A 10,684-nucleotide genomic window follows, 5' to 3' on the forward strand; every position below is an offset into this window, starting at 1 on the left:
CCGTGCTCAAAGGGATATTTAATGTCTGCCTTTTCTCTTTTTACCCTACTAATAGGTGCCCTACTTTGCTAGGCATTGGAAAAACTCCCTGGTCTTTGTGGTTGAATCTGTGTTTGAAATTCACTGCTAGACTGAGGGACCTTACAGATAAATTTATGTGTGGGGTACAGAAATTAGGTAGTCATTCAAAACTCATGTTAAGCTATTGTTGCACACAGAGTGAGTCCATGCAACTTATTATGTGACTTGTTAAGCACATTTTACACTAGAGCTTATTTAGTCTTGCCATAAAAAAAGGGGTAGAATACTTGACTCAAGACATTTCAGCTTTTTAATAAACATTTCTAAAAACATAATTCCACTTTGACATTATGGGGTATTGTGTGTAAACCAGTGACATTTAATCCATTTTAAATTCAATCTGTAACACAACAAAATGTTGGGAAAGTCAAGGGGTGTGAATACTTTCCAAAGGCACTGTAGGTAGAGTAAATGCGAGACACCCTTCTGTGTATTGTTGCATTGAAGGAAGCACAAGCTCAAATATGCACACACATACAAACCATCTTGGTTTGTGCTACCCATTCAAAAAAATAAAGGCTGTATATGGATCTGAAAATGTCCTATACAGCTTCAGGACAAACTTACCTCAAAGCAGTGGCGATGTATTCATGGATGCCAAGGGAAGCCAGGCTTCCCCAAAAAAAGTAATTTAAAAAAGAAATTGGGCTTTCTGTCTTTCATTAAAAAAAGTCAATTCACAAGAGGCTGTATGTATCTCATTGGAGAAAGCATTCGAACGAACAAAACAGCACCCCTCTGTCTCAGTATGTGTAGAGTGTCTATCTGATGCTGTCTGGTCAGAAAGTGTATGGCATTGTTGCCGCTCGTAGCATTGAATGCAAGGGAAGCCAGCGAGCATTTGGCCTCACTTTATAAAAATATATAAAATAATAGCCAATCAGCATTGAGCTAAACTACGTGAGCTCAGCTGTGAATGGTCCTGGCGCACCAAAAAAAAAAAAAATAGTCAAGGGAAGCCAGTTTGGATTTGGTTTAAGACCAATCACATCACAAGCCAAACATCCTTATTGACAGAAAAAAATGGAATTGTTGCATCTTGTTGTGTTGTTGTCCTCATCCCTTTCCTAAATTAACCACCGTTGGAGATAGGAACTTGTGGTTTTACATAAGCCTTCGTACTGCCAATGATTATGATGGCAATTCTGATCCAACCATAAATTCATACATTGTGCCCCTGGCCTGAGAAGATGGAAGTTCAACATGTAGCTAGATGTAGTAGGCTAATGTTAACTAGCTGGCCTGGCGTATCGTTGACCATGAAAAGAAGTTAGGCTAGCGAGCAAGTATTTTAGCCTGGTAGCTTAGGACAACAAAAACTAAAAGCGTGTACTGTATGACAGAGTCATAGACCGTTTAGGCAACATGAAAGAGGAGGATGGCATTACCGTTTCTCTGTAAGTAGGGTGAGTCAACATGTTTTTTCTACTTGCATGCACTCACAACACACACTCACACTCACACTCACACAAAAATCAGTGCCATGGACAGCCACATATTTAGCTTACGTTGATTGGACTGAATAGTTTTTGGTATCTTTTAGTTGTCACTGTCCTAGACTAAGCATAGGTGATTAGATGTTGAAATGTTGAAGTTAAAATGGTGCTGGAGTAGTGGAGGCAGCTCCTGTTTTCTTTACGACTTGCCGTAAACTCTAACTCAATAGCTGTTTAGTAGTCTGAAAATGTCGGAAACATTAACTTGCTTGACCATGCTGTAGGTCATGTAACTGTTTGTTACATGCAATATTTTTTTGGGGGGTGGACTTCCCCGGATAAATGTTGCTCTCCGGTTTTGTAATGAAACAAATGTGTATTATTAGAATTTATTCTGCCACTGCGTCGTCTTATTGTCTCGGCCTTAGGCCTATATATATCACGGTGTTTAAGGTATAGGAACTAACAGATTATAGAGCAAACAACGCAGTTATCACAACACACAGGTTTTATTTAATATGGCTTTTTTTTCTGGATTGGCTTCCCTGGTGATTTTACCCACGCACCGCTACTGCCTCAAAGTCAAAGACAATCATTGCTGCAAAGTCTACGTATGAACCATTTTATATCGTTGAATCAGTGTGTTCTTAGTCATGTGCTGTATTCATTTATTGATTATTACTAAAACCTCATATTACTAATGATTTTTCATTTAACTTGGCGGTAACAATGCTTATGCCTCTCAGTTACACTGCAGGAAAGTGTATTAATTCATTAATTAAATAGATTTTATAAAGCCCTTTTTACATCAGAAGTTGTCGCGCAGTGCTTTACAGTAACCCAGCCTAGACCCCAACGAGCAAAGCAGAGGTAAGAGCACAATGGCCAGGAAAAACTGCCTGGAAGGAAACTCATTGCATTTAATCAAACCCTTAAGCAATAGGAATGGGGAATAAGGATTCTAGCATTCTGTCAACCTATAATACAAAATCAATCCTCATTGGTCTCATTGGTCTCAAGGTGTCACTTGGATTTAGTGTGTACCAGTCGCACATTGTTTTGGAAAACACCTCCTGGGATGTGTGAATGATGTGCCAAAAGAAAAGAAAATAGTCCGTCTTCCTATTAAAAGTTTAGCTATTGATGCCAAACACTCTATTACCTTAAAGTTGCGAGCTCATCTGATTGCTATTCTACTGTACGGTACACAAGGAGGGACAGATTGCAGATTGAGCATTCTCTACTGTACTTCTACAATGGCTCTGCACGACGACTGGTGTCCCAACGCACACAGAGCTGTATCACATGAACACACACACACACACACCTGCATCACCTGACACCGTTCAAGTCGGTCTGATTCCCAACCATTTCCTCCCATCTCCTCTCAGTAGCCTACCTATTGATTTTCAAATCAATTGCCCCTCTCATCAGAATCTGTCCGTGTGAAATTGAGTATGTGAGAAGAACAAGAGAATCAGCCTCATATGCCATGGGCTTACAGGCCAGAACACAAGGTGTAAATGGGGGGAATCCCTCTCTGTTACCAATAGGTCATCTTATGAGAGAAATTGGCCTGAATTTAATTGAAATGGTGATAACAAGAAGAAAACACAACACACAATGAGCTGGAGATTCATAATGGGGAAATCTGTTCTGATGGGTTACACTACTAGTTGGGCTGTTGCCCCCCCCCCCTCACAGACCTACATACTTTTTTGATATCGTTTTACAATGTATGTCATGGCTCTTGGAAAGAGAATTGCAATTTCCGTCCTTAAGAAGTAAAACGCGGCCATAACGGTAAGAATTGGATTCTGCCGTCTGCACTCTGTATGGTCATTATGACAAGAGTAATGACCACCAACGGAGGTATAAACTGGCTAAGTACATTACCTCTGAGAGAGAGTGGCCATAAGTGGTTAATTAAGAGCTTTTATGTCTCCTCTCCTTGCCATTCGTTTTGGGGCTTAGGTATCGACGTGGGGAATACAGGCATCGTTGTGACGGCACTCAAAAGATTGATTTCTACCAAACGAATCCTCCTGAGGTGAAAGTCCTTGGGTACATTCAGGAGCATCTGTTTTTTTTAATCACAACATTTATTTTGAAAGGTTTGACACTTATTTGGCCGAACAGTCTGCATCATTTCAATACCCAGTGATGACGTTTCTGTAAATGAAGTGTAATCCACATACAAGCTGCTGGGGAAGATACTGCAAAATCTGTATGAGTGGGTGGAAAACATCCATTTTAAAATTTGTTGAAGTGGTGCTCATCTGTAATCTAATCTACCCAGAAACCATCTCTCTGGCTGCAGGTGGAGCAGAGGCCAGAATCTCGGCTCATGTTTTGCAGTGCCCATGTGTTTAGTGCGTAACGCTCATTCACCCGTATGTGTGTGTGTGTGTGTGTGTGTGTGCCTGTTTCTGCCTGTCTGCCTGCGCCTCTCTCCCCAGCGGCTGACCTTGCTGCATGTCAACAGTAACCAATGTCTGGACATGCCTACTGAGGAGGACAAGATGGTGCCCACCCTGAGAGACTGCACAGGCAGCCGCTCCCAGCAGTGGCTCCTCCGCAACATGACACTGACGCTCTGATCTGACCCAGGAGTAGGACCTCCACATTCACTCACCACCACACCGGCCCGACTCGCCCCCACCTAAACTGGCCACGACCTCACCTCACTCCACCAGGTGTCTTTTGTCATGCACGTGTTCCTGCCTCCTTCAGCACTCGCGGGTGGGGAAGAAGCAGGCAGGCAGCAGCCTGTAGTATTTTATTATGGGGCTTCTGAGGCTCTGCAAGGGCTTTATCTGAGATGCTGCTCCTCCCATTCAGTCAATATTACACAGTGGTTGCCTAGAGGTTGACCGGCACACTCTCAGCCAGAGCTCTCTGTATGGTTGAATCATCTGGGCGCGTCTGTAGTGACGGTGACTAACACTTTTACACGTGGAGGAAGCTGGAATCAGTGATACTGTATATGTCTGATGGCTATCAGGGCTGGTCATGTGTGAGGTCAGAGTTCAGACTTTAGTACAGCAGAAGCACCAGTAGCAGGATAGCATTTCCTAGACAGAGCGTTGTAGTATGCGTCTGTGGGGCCTCATGGACAATCTACTCTGGCTCTGTACATAAGTGTTTTGTTTAAAGTGCAACCCTGCAAGGTCGATTATTCTGTTCTGTGATATTGGACACCCCCAATTCATATTTATGTCAGAACCACCTGTAAATCTGAGGATGAAGGGTCTAAGGGTAAGGGTTGTTGTCAGTGCCATGCACAGATCTTTCAGGGAGCAGGTGCTCAAAATGAACAAAGCCCCCCACCCAACCCCCTCTCACCCCAAATATAAGACTTTCATAATTCAGATCTCAAAATTAATAACAAACATTTTTGAGCATAGGCCTATTTATTTCAGCAACACACTCACCCATCACAAATTGTAAGCGAGCTAGTTAGCTACAGTGCCTCCGAAAGACATTTGCCATCGGGAAAAGAGGGATGTTGATGATTGATGTAAATCTGCTAGTTAGCTACCTCAATTATTATTTTTTACAAATTGTGATTTATCTTCAATGCTCTTAAATAATAACTACATAATATAATATATATAATCTAACGTGATGTACACTGAGTGTACAAAATATTAGGAACACCTTACTTATATTGAGTTGCACACATTTGGACTCAATTCGCCAGGGCTTGGACTCTACAAGGTGCCGAAAGCGTTCCACACGGACGCTGGCCCATTTTGACTCCATTGCTTCCCACAGTTGTGTCAAGTTGACTGGATGTCCTTTGGGTGGTGGACCATTCCTGATACTCACAGGAAACTGTTGAGCGTGAAAAATCCAGCGACGTTGCAGTTCTTGACACACTCAAACCGGTGCGCCTGGTACCTACTATCATATCACATTCAAAGGCACTTAAATATTTTGTCTTGCCCATTCACCCTTTGAATGGCACACATACACCATCCATGTCTCAATTGTCTCAAGGCTTAAAAATCCTTCTTTAACTTGTCTCCTTCCCTTCATCTACACTCATTGAAGTGGATGTAACAAGTGACCTCGATAAGGGATCATAGCTTTCATCTGGATTCACCTAGTCAGTCTGTCGTGGAAAGAGCAGGTGTTCCTAATATTTTATACACTCAGTGTATTGCTGGCTGGCAAGGTGGTTTGTGTGTATATTTTAGTATATGGTGGTCAGCCAGATTCTATACTACCTGTGTTCAGTACTTCATTTGTCAATCTTGAGGTGCCGGAGCAAAAAGTGAGTGCGAGAGAGAGGGGTGAACAGTGGAACTCTGAAGTACCGGAACTCATGAGAAAAAGAAAAAAAAATTCACCTTTATAATAAAGCATTGCATTACAGAAGTCAAGAGGGGACATATTAATCAAAATAAAGAATTCCCTTCTATGTCGCGATCACTACTTACTTATCTCACGATCACTATATAACAAAAGTTGATTTGTCGAGATCACGAGATAATCGGAAGTACCACGCATCACCCATTCATTTGTTCAGACGCACAATCAGTGGCACCCCCAGAAATTGTTCATAGGGGTGGGTGGCCGGTTGGGGCCACTGAAAATCTTGGGGTGGCACACCAAAACCAAAAGCCGTAACTGAATTTCAGGAATTCTATTATGCTGTTGTAGTATATAGGCTAGTTGGAAACTATGTCAATATTAGAGTTAAGGAATCGCATACTGATATACTTTGGTTTCTTATTTCACAGTTAAATGTTACTATTTATCTGATGCGCATAGACTTATACCAGTACAGTTAACATTTTAAGTTCCACAACAATCCTGTTTTAATGTGTTCTGTATCTGTATATACATGTGCTAGGCGATTGTTCTTCAAATGGGCGAGTTGCCCTTTTCCTTAGAAAGACAAATATACAGCTTTAATTTGAAATCAGTACATTGATTGCAAGGAGCAAAACATTTACTGGGAACAAGCCTACTCAGGTTTAAAAACGCCACAGAGACACCTACAATTATTTTCTATACAGATTTATTTGGCTGTTGCTGTGTCTTTGTTATAAACAAAAATATTAAATGTCCAAAAATGAAAAACAAAAAACATAATTATGGACAACAATATACATTTTACTATAGCCTACTCACAACCTATTCATATCCCTGCTTTATTACGCTACATTATTTTCAATACAGATTTATTTGCCTGTTGCTGTGTCTTTTGGCAAACACATCCACAAAATCCTCAAGATTTATGGCCCTCGCCCTTCTTGACTCTACAACCCCAAATTGCTCAAACCCTCGTCACTCGTTGTATTTCTCAAGACGGTCTTGGAAAACTGTGCTCACATGCTACAGTGCTCACAATGCAAGTGTTATTTTGCAGTTTAAACATATTGTGGAACACCTCCCTAAATGGCTCAAGGAAGACTGTGAGCTCTTAAAACGGGTTGGTGTTTCCAAGCCACTAGTTTGCTTCCTATCAAGAATTCGCTTAAGCTGAGGGATCTCATATTCCAGATCCTCAGTGCTGCAGTTGTATTGTGAGGCAAATGGAAACACTACATTTTTCTCAGAAAATGTGTGACTGCAGAGATTCAAGGCTTGCACCCCTTGCATGATGAAACAATTTTCTTGAGGAAATATTCTCTTCACCTCAGAGAGAAGCACATCAACAATTGGAATGAATGAACCTGCCGGAAATGACTCCTTATCTGTGTTGACCGGACTTTGAAATATTGGAGTGGGAATGTGAGGCCCATCAAGCCTAGAGCTTGGTGTGACCTGACGCCCTGGGATGGCCTGGAGGTGCAACATCCGATGTATCAATGTTCAAGGTGTCAACAAGAGAATCAACAAGGGTAACAGCCGTGCCCAAATTTGAGTTGTGGGGACTGTAAAATGTCTGACAGATGTTTAATCTCACCAAAAACATTGGTGACTGTTACAAGGAGGCCAATAATCTAGATCTATTTGGGCTAATAGACCTCTTGCCTCTACGGCTCTGTCACCATTTCTCTCTTCAGATATTTCTTTCAGTAGTCTGTATGATGGCTGGCAGTCTGTGCCCTCACGGTCTTGCAAGCATTGTACCTACATGCCCACCGTGTCTCTATCAGCCTTTGTAACTCTCTCGGGGCCCCCTGAAACATCTCCCTCTGTACTTCTTGCCACCTTTGTGGCACATATGACCCTGACCCAAAGACATACATTTTCTGCAAAAGAGAAAAGAAACAATATGCTTCAGGGATGCATTTCACACAACTAATACTACAGTTAAGCAATGTGCATTGCAGTGAACATACAAGGCTATTGGGGCCTCTATTTAATGGGTGCTGGCACACCTGTGTTGTTTCCGCTCATGACAGAGGCACCATCATATACTTGCCCTACTAGGTGGTTTCTGTAGTCAAGGCCATACTTCTGCAGTAATTGTACAAATTCCGGTGAAAGTGCTGCAGCATCCAGACGCTCTGCTGCTTCAAAGGTGAGAAAACGTTCACATATTGACCCATTGTAATTGCAATTCGATACTAAGGACATCTGTTCCTTCTTGCTAATGTCTTTGATCTCGTCAACCATAATGCTGAAAGCCTCACTTTGTGCAACTTCACTAATTATTGAGGTGCGGACCATTTCGGACCAGGCAATCAATTATTTTGTTTTGTGTACTATGCCCAAAGTATGTTGTATTTCTTTGACATTTCTTTGATTTCTTTGACTTCATTTTTCTTTTGACTGTGTGATCATGCTTGGCTAGCAGTTCCATAATAGAGAGGGAATGTCCTTTATTCTGACCTTCCGTTTCTTTATGTGCTCTCTGTGTAAAGTTTTGCATAGCTGTGAGGAGCAGGGTTTCTCCAACAGTTTTAAATGTAATCTCTATTTTCCCTCACTACTTTATCATACTCTGCATTTAAGGATGGCTGAGAGAGAGCATTTGATTGCAGTCGACTTTTCATATTCTGCCCATGTTAACATAGCATGTTATTCTGATTGGGCATGGCCTACAAATCCCTCATCTTTGTAAGTTGCTTTTTTCTAATTTCTTAACCCCTCTTCAGATTGTAAACACCGAATCACCTGAGGAGGGGAGACTGAAGTGCCGGCAGGCATAGAAGTAGACAGTCTTTAGTCTGAGAGTATTCCAGCCATTTACAGTGCCTTGTAAAAGTATTCATCCCCCTTGCCGTTTTACCTATTTTGTTGCATTACAACCTGTAATGTAAATACATTTTTATTTGGATTTCATGTAATGGACATACATAAAATAGTCCAAATTGGTGAAGTGAAATGAAAAAAATTACAAAATATAAAACGGAAAAGTGGTGCGTGCATATGTATTCAACCCCTTTGCTATGAAGCCCCTATATAAGGTCTGGTGCAACCAATTACCTCCAGAAGTCACATAGTAAAATAAAGTACACTTGTGTGCAATCTAAGTGTTACATGATCTGTTACATGATCTCAGTATATATACACCTGCTCTGAAAGGCCCCACTAAGCAAGGGGCACCATGAAGACCAAGGAGCTCTCCAAACAGGTCAGGGACAAAGTTGTGAAGAGGTACAGATCAGGGTGGGGTTATAAAAAAAAGTGCCACCCACCAAAATTCATGGACCAGGCAAGGAGGGCATTAATCAGAGAGGCAAAGAGACCAAAGATAACACTGAAGGAGCTGCAAAGCTCCACAGTGGAGATTGGAGTATCTGTCCATAGGACCACTTTAAGCCATACACTCCACAGAGCTGGGCTTTATGGAAGAGTGGCCAGAAAAAAAAACATTGCTTAAAGAAAAAGGTAAGCAAACATGTTTGGTGCTCACCAAAAGGTATGTGGGAGACTCCCCAAATATATGGAAGAAGGTAATCTCGTCAGATGAGAGTAAAGGGAAACGCTATGTCTGGTGCAAACCCAACACCTCTCATCATCCCGAGATCACCATCCCCATGGTGGAGCATGGTGGTGGCAGCATTATGCTGTGGGGATGTTTTTCATCTGCAGGGACTGGGAAACTGATCAGAATTGAAGGAACGATGGATGGTGCTAACTACAGGTTTCAGGTTACAGTCTTCCAGAGATTTGAGAGGTGTTGGGAGGTTCACCTTCCAGCAGGACAATGACCCTAATCATACTGTTAAAGCAACACTTGAGTGGTTTAAGGGGAAACATTGAAATGTCTTGGATTGGCCTAGTTAAAGCCCAGACCTCAATCCAATTTGAGAATCTGTGGTATGACTTAAAGATAGCTGTACACCAGCGGAACCCATCCTACTTGAAGGAGCTGGAGCAGTTTTTCCTTGAAGAATGGGCAAAAATCCCAGCGGCTAGATGTGCCAAGCTTATAGAGACATACCCCAAGAGACTTGCAGCTGTAATTGCTGCAAAAGGTGGCTCTACAAAGTATTGACTTGGGTAGTTATGCACGCTCAAGTTCAGTTTTTTTTGTCTTATTTCTTGTTTGTTCCACAATAAATAAATAAAATTGCATCTTCAAAGTGGTAGACATGTGTAAATTAAATGATACAACCCCCCCAAAAATCCATTTTAATTCCAGGTTGTAAGGCAACAAAATAGCAAAAATGCCAAGGGTGGTGAATACTTTCTCAAGGCACTGTATGCTTACTGTACCACTCTTTCATGAAGCCCCATATGCTATCCCCCCGAAGGGTCCGAGCGAAAAACATCAGATGTGGCTGTTTGGGCCTCTCTGCTCTTGACTGGGATATATCTCGGATGAAACGAGGCAAAATCAGTTAGTCTGATTTTATAACAATAATAATTATAACATGAGAAACTGTTGTTGCTGCCTGTTCTGCACTTTCGTGCCATGCTGCTGTCTGTTGTTCTTCACTGTGCTCTGTCACTGATGCTGCCTGTGCCTGTTCGGCGCTGTCATGTTCTGCCTCTGTTCTGTCATGCTCTCTTGCTGCCTCCACCTGTTCATTGGCTTGCTCAATGATGTTATCATCATCATCTTCGACTGCATCCTCACTAACGTTAACCCTCTGCTGCTGCTCCCCTGTCGGCTGAGTCTCCCCTGTACTACTCTTCTTCTTAAAGAAAGAAGAGATATCTGTGGACTTTTTCATTGTTTGCAAGTTTATATAGCTTACTAGCTACGATTAGTCACTGTAGCTAACGCTATACCAGCCCGTAACGTCAGCTAGCTA

General features: G+C 42.0%; 1 protein-coding gene across 1 annotated transcript in view; it reads left to right on the forward strand.

Annotated features, from left to right (window-relative positions):
- LOC112225168 (polypeptide N-acetylgalactosaminyltransferase 13) overlaps positions 1–5,295 on the forward strand; it is a 74,557-nt gene extending 69,262 nt beyond the window's left edge. The window contains exon 12 of the mRNA XM_024388850.2: positions 3,977–5,295. Coding sequence (XP_024244618.1) covers positions 3,977–4,117 — 141 coding nt within the window. The 3' untranslated portion in view covers positions 4,118–5,295. The remainder of the gene's footprint in view (positions 1–3,976) is intronic.
- The last annotated feature ends 5,389 nt before the right edge of the window (positions 5,296–10,684 follow it).

The sequence above is a fragment of the Oncorhynchus tshawytscha genome, linkage group LG26 (genome assembly GCF_018296145.1).
Source record: "Oncorhynchus tshawytscha isolate Ot180627B linkage group LG26, Otsh_v2.0, whole genome shotgun sequence".
NCBI classification, from domain to species: domain Eukaryota; kingdom Metazoa; phylum Chordata; class Actinopteri; order Salmoniformes; family Salmonidae; genus Oncorhynchus; species Oncorhynchus tshawytscha.